At 33.9% G+C, this 17,709-nt stretch overlaps 1 protein-coding gene across 1 annotated transcript; it reads right to left on the reverse strand.

Annotated features, from left to right (window-relative positions):
• Positions 1-4,907: 4,907 nt before the first annotated feature.
• Positions 4,908-17,672, reverse strand: LOC121426915 (golgin subfamily A member 4-like). The gene is made up of 8 exons (XM_041623325.1): positions 17,451-17,672; positions 16,523-16,630; positions 15,919-16,006; positions 14,613-14,674; positions 13,809-13,856; positions 13,296-13,385; positions 10,605-10,660; positions 4,908-6,343 (listed from the first exon to the last, which is right to left on the reverse strand). The coding sequence occupies exons 1-8, from the start codon at positions 17,643-17,645 to the stop codon at positions 5,977-5,979; spliced, it is 1,014 nt and encodes a 337-aa protein (XP_041479259.1). The 5' UTR covers positions 17,646-17,672; the 3' UTR covers positions 4,908-5,976.
• Positions 17,673-17,709: the final 37 nt, after the last annotated feature.

The raw sequence follows: 17,709 nt of genomic DNA on the forward strand, positions 1-17,709 counted from the left end.
AAGAAATGAATGTCAAAGTTGTTGAAGTACGTCATTTCGTGGCGTTATCTTTCAAATATACAACATTCCTTTGTTTCATGACGAAATTGTGTGAGACCGATTGCTACAATGGTTGGGCATAGACTACATGTATAAACTGACAGTTGGAATTTTGATAAATAAACCAAATTATTAGATATGAACTATAGATAAAAATGATCTAATAGAATTATAAACGTCACACGGGACAAAACAAGGTATCATATGAAACAAATAAACTGAGACTTCAATCAATGTTTGTATTATTTCTTCCAATTTAATCAATAATTGTCATAATACCAGATTACCGCTCATCCATCCCACAAAACAAGCCCATATAGGCAATGAATTCATTTCATTAAGCTTTACAATTCATCGGAATGGCACTACCACCATCACATGTACTAACAATAAAGTTTTTTTTATAATCTTTGCAATAAATTATTATGATTCCTCCTCTGGCCGCTTAATCAAAGATTTGAATTTTCCGAAAGTAAAATAAAAAGAATTGATCTAAATGTAAAAGCAATAAATATAGATAATTCGGAATTGGCTATAAATGAGTAAAAGGGACAAACCTTTCAATTAATGACATAAAACAATCAGATAATATGATCATCAAATTATGATCAAGTCAGAATTGCATTGAATCTATATATCACCATTTTCTCTTCTCTCTCTTTCCTTCTCCAACTCTCTGTCTCTCTTTCTGTCTCCCTTCTCTTAATTTATTAAGAACAGAAATAACAAAATCTGACAAGACATTACACGACTTGAATAAAAAGAGGAAATCAATCAAATGTAAATCAATGAATTCTTCCTTTCAGCATTAAGCCTGATTTCTTATTGTAAAAAAAAAAACCCTAAGCCTACACATATATAATACATGGAACCACATTGCTTTCAAGCAGCAAACATTTGGGCAATGCCATAAAATAATCAACCTTTTTGTACGTCCACCCCCTCCCCATTTTTCTAAAGTCTTACCTTCATAAACTGACTAGGTCATGGTCCCTTGAGAACATTACAGACTGTCAAAAGAACAAGAAATTGCAGACAGGAAATTTCATGAAGGTCCCACATATAGGGGGTCAAACTTCCTTATTCATGGAATTGCCCATTTGTATTCTTCATAGCCATACAAGAAAATTTCTCGACAGTGCTAGGAATGAGTCCAAACCTTTTTCTCTTTTTATAAATAATCATTTCATGAGAAAACATTTATGATATGTCTTTTATAGTAGTATATTGCAATTTAGTAATTGATTGCTAATGAATTTCATTAACCCCATAGAGGACTAGATGTACAATATAAGAAGTTGCATGTATCTATATAATCTAGGATACATGCATTTTGTAATGAAATCGTCATGTACTGTGCATTTCAATGAAATATACCACTAAAGATATCCAATAGTGTAAAATTTCAATATTATATGCTAATCCAAAATAAGATCAAAACTACATCCAATCATTCACATTTCCAAACAATAATCTAATTTCTTCTCCTAGATATCAATAACAAGATTATCAGACAAAAATTGCACCAATCATCGTAAAAAATATAACTTTGACATATGCAGAAATTCCCAAACAATTTCAATGGAAGTTACACAATCTAACATACAAATGAAAAAATTATTCTCGACATACTTGTCTATAAATGTCGGCTGATCTCAAGATGTTTTCTTCATAGAATTACTGTTAATTCATAGGCACATAACTACTTACGATTCAAACGCTATGCGAGTCAAACTGAATACATCAGGAATACATTCATATTTCAAGACAGAATAACACCACTAACTTCCATTACAAATATTCATAACATCTGAAAATTCTAAACAATTCGCTAAATTATAAGATTTTAAGATGAACAATTACATACACCTTTTTTAAACAAAATGAATATGAAATAAACAAATATAGAACAAAACAGCATATTTGGAAATATTTCAAAGAATGATTATATTATATTGGAAGTTAGACAACAAACTATACAGGTACAGTAAACCATAGGTGTTTTCATATGGTCATAATGATCAAATTTGTTTATTGCGACAAAGGCAAATTCAACTTTCAATGTCTTGTAAAAAGTCAGATACTAGTTCAGCCCAGTGCATTGAAGTCATATCTTATGGATAATTGAATTAATGAGATTAAAAATATATAAAATATAAAACAGCCCTGCTGTTACCAGAGCAAATAAAAGCTACATGTATAAAGTTGGTTAAATAATAAGGGTAAGTACTAATGATTTCACGAAAAGGTGCAAAAGTGTGCATGTGTGTATGGGGGAGGGGTGGCTTGGAACACTTAGATAAAATTACTCTACTTCTCTTGGACATGAATCACAGATTTATCAGAGGAAATGTAGGGTTGAGTAAGGGGTAGCCTGGAGAGATAAGCAAATTTTCTAAGCTTTTAAATAAATCTGTTTTCACCCATCAAATTGGCAATAATGACAAGATTTCATTGAAAAGCCGCCACTTTGCATTTTAACAGTGATTTAATTGCTTTCATTACATTGCCAATTCAGAAACTGTATTAATGATTACCTTTATTTTAAAAGACATCTTGAATGCGGAATGTATAAGACTGGATTGACAAAAAAAATAATTAGATTTCTGCAAATGATATAAAACTGTTAACAGAAATTTCAATATATATATATTTCTAAGAAGCAACTATGTATTTACAAAATAATTAAGTATAGATACAACACTGCATAAATAGCTGAAATGTCTCTTTTCCAAATGAGATATATTTAAAAAAATAATAATATAATTTCAACTTATCGCTACAAACCATCTAATAAATCATACTGTATAAAATAACAATATGTGCACATTTTCATAACTAATAAATGAATACTTTTAAGTGAGCAATAGTGGTGGTAATTAAATGTTCTTTCATTACAATATCTGTATTTTGCCATTAGCAATAATTATTCATGGTAAGTAATCTATCCAAGATTTGGCACTACAGGAAACTGTTACAAAAATATGATTTTTCTTAACTTATTGATATTCTGTTTCACCATTCATATGAAAATATAAAATCACAACACCTACAACATGGATAAAGAAAAAAGTGCCCAAGATGCAATTTTAAGAACATGAATTGATTTGTTAGAAAAAAACCTTAGAATTATAAGCAAAATTATAAACTATAGATTAGACTAATAGGTGCTAATGTACTAAAATGTAAAAGAAAGTGAACATGGAATATGAATGAAGTGAGGGTCATACACTCTATTTTCTTTTAACATAAAAATTGCAAAATATACTATGAACATTGTAAATTAAAAGGATAAACACTCTTATTAATTAAAAAAAATGAAAAAGGAATTTGACCTATTTATCAGAATGTGAGAAAATAAATTTGACTAGCTGCATTCAAACTATGTAATATGTGTATGTTGTGCAAGATTAATATGTGGAACCCCAAAAAGGTTAAGGTATTAACTGCATAATGACCCCCCCCCTCCCTTCCTTGCCCCCCCCCCCCACCCATAAGAGGAGTGAGGGGCAAGGATCGCTCCGGATGCACAAGATGCATAATAAAGCAGGAAAATTCTGAAGGAGGGTATATATTATGACTGTTTATTTCCAATTCGTCTCATGCCAATTCCTCCAATTGCCAACTCGTCTACTATCATTTGGTCTATCATCAGATCGTCCACTATCCACAAGGCCTACTTTCATTTAGTCCTATGCCATTCAGTCTAATAACCAGTTGGTCCTATCGCCATTTAGTCCATATACATGTACCATAGTTGTGCAAAATGAATGAAAAGAGAATGGGTATTAGACCAACTGGTTATTAGACGAAATGATAATAGACGAACTGGTGATTAGACAAAGTGATGTTGGACCACATGGTTGTTAGATGAAATGTTGATGGACAGAATGGCATTAGACTAAATTAAGGTAGACCATGTGGTGAGTGGACGAGTTGGCAGTGGACGAACTGGCAATTTACCTATTTGGATTTATTGTTTATCGTGGAGAAAATATTCTGACTTTTGAATATATGAATGAATGATTAATGATGACAACAAAGATGATGATGATGATGACTACGATAACTATTGTAAACATTCTCCCATGTATCCATCTTTGGATAAAAACTGATTTGTGTGAAAAGCAAAATGAACCAGACAAACCTGGTATTAAAGAACTTAAAGACCCTGACCAGACCCACAAATGAAACTGACAAATCATATCCCAGTCGAGAGCCAAACCACTTATTGACACAGAACAAGCTTTATGCATTTTCACTGCTTACCAGCCGAGTATTGTGCTTAAAGGAGCCAAAATACAAGGAGAGAATTCATCCGAATCCATCTTATCAGAAAGAACAAAATGAGAGGAGCAACCTAAAACTTGTTTCATCAAAATCGGTTATAGAATAAGTGAGTTATGGAAGTTTGAAAAGTCTTGTTGTACTTTCTATGGGGATCCTCAAATTGGCAAAAAGGCTTTGGAACGGCTGATTTGTGGTCAACTCTCTATTTGTTTTGTACAAAAATTTTCATATTTTAATTCCCCTTCATTTTACATATTTCACATTATCACCTCCGGACCTTGACACATGTGGTGTGAATTATATTTTCCAATGACACATGCTTTGCTAAGAAAGAGGAAAGATGCAATTTGAAAAATTTGTGTACAAAACAAATGGAGAGTTGTCCACAAAAATCTGTGATTCTGAATCATGGTGGCCAATTTGAGGAATCACATAGAAAGTACAGCAACACTTTTTATAAACCATCCATAAATTGCTTATTTCTTGACCAATTTTTATGAAACTTGTTTCAAGTTGTTTCTCTCATTTTATTCTTTCCAATAAGATTACTTCTCTTTTGGGGTTTAGTTTCCTTTAAGAATGGATCCCATATCCTGCTTCGAAAATAGGCTTTCTTGTGCTCCTTACCAACATGGTCTTGAGGCCGGTAAAAAGAACAAGAATGCCTATTGTTGAAACCCATTCAACTAGAGTTTTCTTATGCAAAATACTCAGCAGCTAAGCAGTGAATATGCATAAAACTGACATACAAGTACATGTACTGTGTAGCTCCTCTTTGTCAATTTCACTTCAGCTCCAGTCTGGGTCTTTAAAGAAATCAGACAAAGTAGAGACAAGACATGGATGTGTGGAAATACATGTAAGATCACTATTGAATTTTTAATTGGTAGCAATTTAGTGAGAAGATCATGACAGATGGAAAGAATAGCTGTCCAAGTTGCAAGGACAAAATTATCACTTTGGAGGTTTCTTTCTAGGATCCCTCCCCCATAAGCTTTAGGGCAGTAACATAGATGATATATTGTATTGTCATAGCTTTTCACTGCAGGGATCATCTTTCCTCAATGAATGACATTACGGTAATGATATCAAGAACAATATCTCCGAATGTTCGTCAGATTTCACTGAAATTGCCCAAATCCTCCACTCTCTTTGGAGTATCAGAGCCACTCACAATGTGAGGCATGTGCAATAATGGGCAAAAATGACACTAACTTACATGTTTACTCACATGTATTCAATATAACTACCAATGTTGTTCAACTGCATCTTATTAATACCCCCTTCAATTTGACAAGAAAATTGGCAGGACTATCGATTTCATTGATTAAGCATGGCTAAGACTACAAGTTGCTTTGGAATCATTCAGTTTACCTAGCTGGCATGGTGTGGTGGTTACTGCTGTACAGAAACATGCAGAACAGAAAGGCCAGAATTCACAAAGGGGTTTTACAGCTCTGGAAATGAGCTTGGATAGCAGACAAAAGAGGCACATAAGTGCCTTTTAAAAAGTCAATTCAGGACGGTTCCATATACATGCATCCCATGTACATAGAGGGTTGGACATATGGTCTTGCCCGCTAAACTTCCTTTGTGAATTCTGGCCGGAGTGTGTTCGACGATAGCAGATCATATCGAAGGCTAAATTCACATGAAGTCATTGGAGTGGAGACGAAACGCTTCTTCCTCGACGTTACCGGAATCGCTGACCTGGGAGTACCTGCGCATCTCTTCGATCAACATGATGTGCTCCCGGCAGCTGTAGTACGAGGTGATATCGGTGCTCAGCACCGCGCTGCCCCGCCAGACGCCGCCCTTGCGCCGCGACGACCGTTTCCGTCTCAGCACCACCGCACCTTCGTTGACCATGCCTCCTCCGGTTGCCCCGGCTCCTCCTCCCGGAGGTAAGGCTCCTGCCATGCCCCCTCTGCATGCTGCTGCATCTGGTAGCTGTAGGTCAAGGAGCCCTTCCTCTTGACCATGGATGGGGTCGTCAATGGGTAGCCAGCCGCCCCTGAAAATATTACATAGAAATTCACAATCACATAACAATATGAAGAATGAAAATATATAAAGGACAAGCAAATTGTGCACCATCCCTATCCCTAAAACCTATTTACATGGGGCTCTTGAACATTTTTCAAAGGTTTCTAAAGTTTGCAAATTTATTATAAAAAATGCATGGTATAGTACATTCTAGGTGAAAAAGTGCATCAAACATGAGCAGAACCTGCAGTGAATGTCCACAAGCCTCCCAAACCATTTGCTGTTGCGTGGAGTTGCTTTCTGTTTGTGAGTAGGTTTAGAAATTACGATCAATTATACTTCTTAGGCTTCTGAACCTTTGCTCACTTTTGCTGCATAAAATGCAAATGTTTGACTTTTCCTTTTTTCTTGAAATTTGTCTTCTCGAAAAAAAAATCATCTCAAAATATCTGTAGGCCCAATGAAAAACAGGTTTAAGGATTAATAGGCAAAGATGCAGGTGACCCAGGTGATATTCCAATGTATATCCGTTAGCCCTGAAAGCAGTATTAAGTTCAAAACAATATGATATTTCTTTCAAAGAGGAAAAAAAGGCAAAGGATGCAATAGTTCTCATATCGAGATGTTCTGAATTTCAGGTGGCAGGCATGAAGATGTGCATTATGTCTTTCTGTATTCAACACATTGTGTTTAATTAAACACAGCCCTCTGCGAAAATGTGTTAAATCTTTGTTGCAAGCACTTTATAAAGGCCTACTATTTCTTTTTTTGAAGGAAACGGTATACTGTGTAAAGTAAACCATCCCTGACCATTAGCATGCAGACATGCTAATAATAACACAAACTGTAATGGTGGCACTGCACTGTAAAAGCTCTAGAGTTAAGAATACAATCTGGTGTTAGAAGAGGACTCCAACCCCAGGTGTTAGAAATACACCATCGGGTTAACATAACACTAAATATGTTTAAAAATCAAACAGAATGTGAAATGATAACACTATTGAGTGTTAAACTAGCAACCATGAATTCAACACAATACAATGATGAAATCATAATTACATTATGCAGGTGCCACCCTAAATGGTATTAAAGAATTGTTTTACCTATGAGCAGACTACAATAAGCATTGCTTTCATCTATGATGAATAAAGCAAATCCATTCAAAATTTCCTACTATCTATACTACACAAGCATTTATTATGGATCTGATTAATATGAAGTCCTCTTGATCATATTCTATAATATTTAATGCTAACACATATATGTCAGCTAAAGGGGTCACAGCTACTCATTTTCTTTTACTTCATTTGTTAGTTTTCAAAAAATGTACTATTCATCAATACATGATTTTTTTTCTTCAAATCTTGCAAAATAAATCCCAATCTGAGGAAGCTAACAAACTAAAATTACTAAACAATTACATACATGTAACTGCAATGACAGAAAATATCCATGGTACAGTGCTGTGATCCCATAATGATTGTGCAATATATCATTATTTATGTCTGCATGAACAAGGAATGCAATATCTGATACTAATTCTTTTGTAAAGGCCAAGTCCTCCAACAACATGTCATTTTGAGAAGTTAAACAAAATTCAGAAAAGCATAGCACTTTAAATTTCATCAAACTGAGTAAAAAAAAATAAGTAAATGATTTTAAAGTTTCACTTATTTTGACGAAACAGTTAGATGCACATTTATCTACATCGTGCTGCACTCGACCCAGGTGAGGTGAATGGGTACCCGGCAGGATTAATTCCTTGAATGCATGAGCGCTGAAAGGCAGCTCGAGCTAAAGCCGGGGTAATAATAATAATAACAATGCGCCTCGGAATAGAATATTTCTAGATAGATGGCGCTATATAAATGCCTGTTATTATTATTATTATTATCCTGGTCAGTATGTCACACTCACTATTTCTTTTCTATTTCTTTACATAAATACACACAAAAAATATTTTCATAATTGATGATAAGTGCACTTTCCATGGGAAATCAAACAAAAGTTCCATACCCATACAGAAAAATCTTCAAATATTTCATGGAAAAAAAAAAAGAAAGAAATACCGTGTGGCATCATTAGATACCTCAATTGCATATTGCCCATTTCTGTGAAATAAGTCAAAACTTTGAAATGTCATACTATTTCACTGTTAGATGAAATTTTCAGTGATAAGTTTGCTTGATATAAAAAAATCAAATCCACATTTGGTTGATGTGGACTTGACCCATAATGATTGTCCAACGTGTCGTTGAGTAGGAAACTGTGCAGTGCAGTCGACTTGAAGAACGTGCTAGGAATTAGGTCATTACAAACGCAGGCGTATCAAGGTACATTCTTCATGGTGGTGGCGCTTCAGAAAACAACTTAATTTCATTTTTGACGAGCAGTCCCTCCAAAAGTGATTGCACAAATATATTTTCAATTTGCACATGGTGTTCTGAGGATAAGTGAATACAAGAGAACCAGCTATGTATATTAAACTTCTTGTGTTGTAACAGTTTATTCTCCTTTTTATAGCTGTTTTGTAGCAATTTTTAAAACTTGCTGAAAAATATTGAATTTTGTCCATTTGAATTTCTCCATAGGAATTTATACATTTCATGTACATGTAATGAAATCACCAATTTGGTTCATTTGGTAGTTTTGTTTCAATGTGGTAGGCCCAAATCCTTGATACACCTGGGCCTTGCAAAGAGTTTTGATTGATCCAACCAACCACAACTATAGAAAGCCAGCAATGTCAACATCTAAAACACATGCTTCTTCAAATATTTTCCAGATATGATGTATTTTCGTACATTCATAGTTTTCTTGAAAGTTCAGTGTTTCTCTAAACTCCCTGGCCTGTATTCTGAAGTCAGGTTTAACTTAAACTCAAGTTTAAAGTTGTGGTGTAAGTATGGACAGCCAATCGTTACATAATCACTAACAGTAGAAATATCATACTTCAGCTCAATTGGCTCTTAAATCATTCATGATTGTCTAGGAAGTATAAATAGATGACTGTCTTCACCATCGATGAATCAGGAAAGAGCACAGTAAACACAAGAAACATACAACTTAATAAAAGTTTTGATACTTTTGGCTTTCCATACTTAAACTTTTACAACTTTAAACCTGAGTTAAAGTTAAACCTGACTTCAGAATACGAGCCATTGTTTACAAAGGTCATTGTGCAAATTTCCTGAAGAAATAATTATAAAGTTGATGGATTCCATGTAACTGAGGTTGATTGGATCAATAGTATCTCTTTGTAAGACGAATATGGCTAGGATACAAAATGCACATGCTAACAAAGAAGATCAACTAAATATGAAGTGTAACTAACCATGCCCCTAATATTTAACTGTGTGTCACTGCTAGCTGGTCACAAGATGGGGTAAATAAAGAGAATAAAACAAAAGAAAAACACGAACATTACACAAAATTGAATCTGAAATCATATGGACAGAGAAATGAATAAGTAAACAAAAGTAAATGAAATGTTCAAACACAGATAAAATCAAAAAGATGCAAAGAACATTAATACATTCATTTAAATGGACTGAAAGAAAGCAAAGAAAATAATGATTTGATTGAGAAAAAAAATCATATAATGAAGAATGATAAGATGCATTTGATACAAAATATGTTGGGGGAATATCTAATCTTATGACAAGCAAAAGAGAAATGGGAAGAAAAGCAATAGCAATGCATATTCCTAGTAGATGAATGAATACACGTGGTATATCACATCATAGACCATAAGAAGAGCTGTGCATTATTCTCCTATGATTACATCGTTTCATTTGAATACATCTTTGCATTCATATTTCCTATAAATTGAATGCCAGCCTGCAATCAATTTGAATGCATTGTGCTGTACATCCGCATTCCATTTGAACATATTAATAAACATTCACTTCATTCCCTCCTATGTATGCATCCACTTCATTCATTTGAATGCATCATTATGTCATCATGCACTCAATTTGAATTGAATGCATTATGTCTCCCTCTGCATTCCATCTGAAAGCATTTTGTGACATCCTGCAATCAATTTGAATGCATCGTGTGTCATCCTGCAATCAATATGAATGCATTATGTGTCATCCTGCACTCAATTTGAGTACATGTACATTATGTGCCATCCTGCAATCAATATGAATGCATTATGTGTCATCCTGCACTCAATTTGAATACATTATGTGCCATCCTGCAATCAATATGAATGCATTACACGTCATCCTGCATTCCATTTGAATGCATTGCATGCAATCAAGGTGCAGCAACCAATCACTCACAAATCATAGTTGCGGGAGAGTCTTTGGCTCACAGTAGTACATACATGTTCAGGGACCTAGAAAACATTTGGATTAGGATATGATACATTTTGATACCTACACATGAATGAAAATTGCATGTGTCTAGACTTAAAGATAAAAATTTTAAAAGAAAATACATGCCAGAAAACAAATCCCCAAAGTTACAAGGTTCTGTAGCAACGATCAATCATACCCTGTACATGTATTGTTAAAGACCCCAAATGACTTTGAATGAAGATTTGTCAGTTGTGAATTAAACATGTGATGAAGAAAGCGAAGAAATCTGTTTGTAACTTGTGCACATATTGCACACTCAATCAATTAGACAATACACTGGTTACCAAATTATCTTTCTCCTTTACTTTTGAAAGAAAAAAAGGTACTATACTATAGGTACTACTAAAGCTACATGTAATTTAGCATACAGTCACATATATGCATAGGCAATTCCATAAAATTGTTTTCTGATGTCTTTTATATAGAAATTTCCTGAAATCATATATCTAAAAAATTTGCAATGCTCTCTAATGATCATGAATTTGATAGTTCATTAAGTAAAGCAATAATAATATTAATAATAATAGAGAGGAATTAAATTGGGGTGGCACAAATAAAAAGACTGCGAATTGCCCACATGAACCCACAGGCTAACCATTGATTAATCTTAAATTCCCATTGTGAACATACATATCTTGAGAACGATGATAAGCATGCCAACATATCTACATGTAGGTGTGGAGAAATGACAATGCAGTTAAACAGACTCACAATGTACAGTCATGCAGGACAAATAAAAATCAGAATAAAAATAAGAATATCGATAATTTAAGCAACAGATATATCCATAAATATACATGTATGTGGGGACTGGGGAAGTTCCTATCATGATAATCAATAGTTTTATTCACACTGACCCAATTTCCTCAACAAAATTAAGGTGAGATATCACAATGTGGCTTTGATGAGAGCGAGAATTTAGAAAATGAGATTCAAATATATGACCAGGTAATACCATTATCCCTAAATGTTTTCACTACATCCATAAAAAATCATAACTGTTCATGAATGGCCTTTGTTCAATAATACAAATTATACACTGTATTAGAGTCAGTAGAAAAGGTCAGACATGTACGATGACAGAACAATACAATAACGCACATACATGTACATAAACTACACAACGTTATCCAAAGTCAAATGCGATTTGAGATATTTCTTTGCACATTCATGCCTTGTCTATTCAAAGATGCATACCATTTTTAATCAAACTCCCAATACGTCCCATGATCACGAAGAAGGGTGAAACTAAAAGAAAACCAAACGTGTCATTTACAAACGATGCAAAGACAAGAACATGATTCTTCAATATAGAAATCAAAATGGCTGATGATAAAAGTTAAGGTTGGGGGAGGGGAGGGCATTTCTCAAGAAATCATGAACAGAACTATGAGCATGAAGCTCTTTCCATAAAGCTACATGTATTCATTCTAATTCAGATCTTGCTCGATAATAATCAATCAAAAAAAAGTTTTTAAACTACACCAAGCTCATATCGGGAATGAGCAGTTTGCATGTTTTCAAATGCACTGACATGTAGATGAAATTTCATTTAGGCTTATCTACTTGAAAGTTTATACATGGTACATTTCATTCGATTGATAATTGTAAAAAGAGCGATGATTATAAATTAGAGTCAAAGTGATGCAATTTATCAACCTTTAATCAGCCTTGTATGAAGTAGTATCATGTATGAGGTCCTGATCACGAGTGCAAAATAAAATCAATAAAGTCGGAATGGGTTAGTTGTGAATGGTAGAAATCATAATGAACTCATTTGCTAAAACAAAACGACACACAGCAAAACAAATGATAGCACATAATGTACACAAGTGAACATGTATATGTTGTTAGCACGTGTACAATTATCTATTGATATTAAAGGGGTATGATAATTTTCTACCAATTCAAGACAGAAACTTCAAAACTTGAACATAAACATTTGCCTTATGCCACTTTTAGAAGTCTAGATGCTCTACACTTTACTTAGATGAAAAGAATTTTGGACGTGACATTCTGAAAATCAGTATTCAAATACAACTTTACAAGTAATTTAGTGAAAGATAAAATAGCTAAATGTATACAGCATCCATAAATTTGAAAGCATGGTGTATTTATCTACATCAGGGCGTTTCATCAAGCCGTTTGTGAAGTCATGCATGACTGCACTAAACACTGGCACATGAAACACCAAAATGTGAGTCTGTAGTATACCAAAACAAAATTAATATAACAAAATAAATGAATGCACATTACTTAAATAGGTATATTCAACATTTTTGAAAATGTAACAAATATCAGATGTGGGTCTCATACATACTTTTAAGAAATATCAAAATTGTCTAGGGAAAAATTCTTTATAAGAAATTTCTGAAATGCTAGAGTGCTAAGGCAGCCCAGCTAAAAGTCAGAGTAATGATAATGATAATAACAGCAGGTCCCGCTGGGGGAACAGTTTTTTTTAACTGAAGTGGCTACCCTGGGAAAATACGCTGTAATTTATTATTATTATTAAACAGTGGGATATCAGTCAGAATATGTGTTTTGTTGAAAAAAATCAAATTAAAAAAATCAAATCAAAATCTAGATGATTGATAATGAATGTCATCTTACCAGCCCTTGTTTTTGTTCCTCCTTTGCTATAATATTCTCAGTCTGTTCTCTTGAAAACTTGACCACTGCGGCTATTACTTTAGCCATTGTCTATGAATGGGTAAAATAAAATAAAACAGTCAACATCATTTAAATACATGTGTTACACACGTAACTCATTAATGTTGACTAAAAAAAAAAGAAATGTTCTCATCAGGGAAGAAGAATTAATCTTTGGATTATTTTTTTTTCTCATGCCATAATTTTTCTTTTTTTGTTTATATCTATATTTATTTTCTTAAAATTTATTTATTCAGTTATTTATTTTGGGGGAAAAATACTTATGAAGCATTCTAACAAGAAAATATCAATATTTTGCAATTATATTTTGCATTAGATTTGTTATGATATGGGGGGTTCAAGGGTGACTTTATCTTCATCACCCCCCTCACCCCCCCCCAAAAAAAAAAAAACCCAATAATAATAATAATAAAAAAAAATATTAAAAAATACAAATAAAACATCAATTCTTACCTTAGTTTCCCTGCCCATCATATACTCATAGAGAACCTTCTTCAGGTACTGCAATTGGAAAATAATAATAATATTCTGATTTTTATAGTACAGAAACTATGTGCATATATTTTTCTGCGATGTAATTAAGAGTTTATGAAATGCTTGAAGAACAAATTCAGAAAAGGAAAAAAGAAAGTATGGGAATAAATGGAAAAGATAGGTCTTTAGTCTAATTTTGAATGTTTCTACTGATGGAGAAGACCTAATTACATATGGCAAACCAATCCATAATTTTGGAGCTGTGTAGGCGAAAACACATTCTCCAAAACGTATCTTTGTATTACGAGAGGGGGTGTGAAGGAGCAAATTATTGTCAGAACTGCGCAGGTTGTGAGTGTGTCACTGAACTTTTCTTTGTAAAAGTTTGGCCACTTACATGTGTAGTGCCTTGTATACAATTAACAAAATCTTGAAAAATATTCGTTGGCAAAAAAAAATAGATTATTCTATGCATCAAGATTTTATTATCTTAAGCCTCTGCTGCTAAGGATTGTGACTGATTTATCAATCACAACTGAATAAAGTCGGCAACAACAATATTTCTCTCTCTCGCTATTGTGCATTCTGAAATGTAAGAAATACCATTTTGTCCTTTAAGTTGACTCAGTAAAGACAAGACTACACATATACAGTATAAAAAATGAATTTCTTTGTTCCTCTGTCCCTTTTCAGCAAAATATCAAAGAATTTAGCAATTATTATACAACACACTCTTGCAAGACGTACATTCTGACATGTAAGAAATATCTTCTTCCTTTTTACCTCAATTTCAGTTGGCTCCGCAAGGACAGGACCAGCCTTGACCATGTTATTAGCCCCTCCACCTGTCGAAAGAAAAAAAAAATAGCTCTCAGTCATTTAACTTTTTTTTCTTCGAATTTCATCTAACATCTCATACAGAAATAAACAGGTGATGGTTATAATGAGGGGATGAAGAAAATCAGAGAGATGGAGAAGAAGATGGGGCCAAGAATAAGATAATAATCATAATATTTCGCATTTATATAGCACTTAATAGATTGGAACGACGTCACTAAGCGCTTTACAGACATATTATTACCCCGGTCATCGGATCCTTGCATGCCCGCATACAATGTATGTGCCTTCTCCACTCCCTGGGGAGCATTCCAACAAGAGTTCCAAGACTCAATTGCTAGGCATACTACATATAGGCTTTCACATCCTGCCGGATACCCATTTAACACCTGGGTGGAGAGTGGTAAAGTGTGGATTAACGCCTTGCCAAAGGCTAGGCCATGGTGGAATTCAAACACACGAATCTCTGATTACAAGGCGAGAGTCAGAACCGCTACACCACGACGCTTAAGATAAATATGAAACCAGGGAGAACGGAGCTACCAAGCATGACAGAACAAGATGAAAGAGACAGGGGAAAGAGAAATAACAGCAGAAGCACCGTGGTGTAGCGGTTCTGACTCTCGCCTTGTAATCAGAGGGTCGTGTGTTCGAATCCCACCATGGCCTAGCGCCCTTTGGCAAGGCGTCAATCAACACTTTGCCACTCTCACCCAGGTGCTAATTGGGTACCAGTAGGAAACAACCGTCATTGTGGTTGGTCTAGCAAGTTTGCGCCTAACAGGCTGCTTGGAATGCTATGAATCCAGTGACCGGGTAATAATAATTAAGCACTTTGAACTGTCGTAGATTGATAGAGCGCTATATAAACGCTAACTATTATTATTATTAACAACAAACAAAAGAGAAAAATATATGAAAGGGCAAAAGAAGAAAGTAGGACATGAAAATTAATATCATATAAATAAGCTTTGTGCAGAAGACTTGATAAAACAATTCCATGGGGATTCTAATACAAAAACGTAATCTAATTCATTTTCAAAACACAAAGATTTTAAAAATTGAATTTTTCAGCTTATATCTAGAACAATGAATCTACAGTATGTTCATGAAAAGATCACTGATAAAAATTCACATTTTTACAAAACAATGAGACCTGTATAAAGTGAACAAAACTGGAATATCATTTCATCATTTATATGGAAAACAGTATTACAAATTTAATGAATGTGAAACAAAGGCGAGAACTTACCTCCTCGTAATGATATAAGCTCTGCTTCTAATCTCTTTTCCTTGAGTTTGACTTCAGCTAATAATCCTCTCAACTGCTGCAGTTCAGCCTACAAATCAAGTTAGGAGAAAGAATTTCACCATAAAAAAATATTTCTATCCATAAACAACTCATGAAAGTCTAATTTCAACAAACCTTGGATACAAAGCTCTTCATATGGGGTTGGGTCACCAGCTAACAAAATTGGTAACTCAAACAGATTCAACATACTTCAAAAAATCACACAAACAAATCCCCAAAACTTTTTTTTCTCCTCAAAACCTGAAGCATGAGAATTTTTTTTTTTTTAAATTTGCCATTTTTTTTTCATTCTTTACATATTTTTAGACATCCCCGACTCATCACCTGGGTTGGAAGAAAATAATTAAAGTTCACAGGAATTTAATTTTTTTTAAAGATACTTGTAGGGAAATGCAGCAGTGAAGCCTTTTTTTCTGTTATGCTTGTTATCATTCCATTAAACTTCTGTTTAATATTTAATCTGCCAAATATATGATAAAAATACATGTGTGCTAACAAACATAAACCTAAAACACAAGGTGATAGTCATGGTAAACCTCCTCACCTGTAAGGTAACGTTCTGAAGTTCTAAATCATGACTGGATAAACCTTCGCCGTCACTCTGTGACATAGAAACAGGGTCTAGATAATGAAGACTAGTAGGAAAACTTCCCTACATGAACAAAACAAGAAAAAAAAACAAAGTGATAGTATTACAGTACACACAAAAATAATAATTCATATTTTAAGTGACAGAATCACTTGGCACATGTTTTTTTATTATTATTTATGCATCATACAAATATTGGTTGTAATTTTATTAGATTCTGTTGAAAATCAATATGAGATCATTTCCACAACTAACATTTATCTAAACAAATGCTGTTAACAAAGTATTTCATTGATGGCTTTAACCAATGACTTTAAACATTGTTTTTATACCATTGTCTTAAAGCAACATCTTCAACCAATGTCTTCAATCAATCTCTTTAACAGATGTCTTGAAACAATGTCTTTAACCAACATCTTTAACCAATGTCGTTAACCAATGTCTCTAGCTAATATCTTCAACGAATGTCTTTAGTAAATTTCTTTAACCAAGTCTTTCACCAAGCATTAAACCAAATCTTAACCAATTTTTTTAACCAATGTCTTTAACCAAAGTGTTTAACCGATGTCAAACCAATGTCTTTAGCCAATATCTTCAACTAATGTATTTAGCAAATTCCTTTGACCAAGTCTTTAACCAATGTCTTTAACCAATGTCTTTAACAAAGTCTTTAACCAATGTCTTAATAAAGCATTTAACCAACATCTTTAACCAAGTCTTTAACCAACATCTTTAACCAAGTCTTTAACCAATATCTTTAACCAATAACCAATGTCTTTAACCAATGTCTTTAACCTATGCCTTTAACAAAGTCTTTAACCAATGTCTTAAAGTCTTTAACCAACATCTTTAACCAAGCTTTTAACCAATGTCTTTAACCAACCTGCTGCATGATGGCAATCTCCTCTTGATGTTTAGCCTTCACATCCTCCATCTCATTCCTCAGTCTTGCTTCCAGGTCTGATAGCTCATTCTGATGCTGGCTCTCCTGGTGTTCAAGACGGAACTCGATCTCGTTGATCTCGGCCTGGTGGTCGATGTTCATGGACGATATCCGCTCGTCGTACTCGGCTCGCATCTTTTCCTTCTCCTCCTTCTTTGCCTATAGATGAGATTTATAAGGATAGGGCTTATTTTGAAAT

The sequence above is a fragment of the Lytechinus variegatus genome, chromosome 13 (genome assembly GCF_018143015.1).
Source record: "Lytechinus variegatus isolate NC3 chromosome 13, Lvar_3.0, whole genome shotgun sequence".
Lineage (NCBI taxonomy): Eukaryota > Metazoa > Echinodermata > Echinoidea > Temnopleuroida > Toxopneustidae > Lytechinus > Lytechinus variegatus.

Coding starts and splice junctions, on each gene's coding strand:
- LOC121426915 (XM_041623325.1), bottom strand. CDS start 17,645: ATGCGAGCCGAGTACGACGAGCGGATATCGTCCATGAACATCGACCAC. Junction 16,007..16,522: donor TTCAGAACGTTACCTTACAG/GTGAGGAGGTTT, acceptor CTTGATTTGTAG/GCTGAACTGCAGCAGTTGAG. Junction 13,857..14,612: donor CGGAGCCAACTGAAATTGAG/GTAAAAAGGAAG, acceptor TTCCAATTGCAG/TACCTGAAGAAGGTTCTCTA.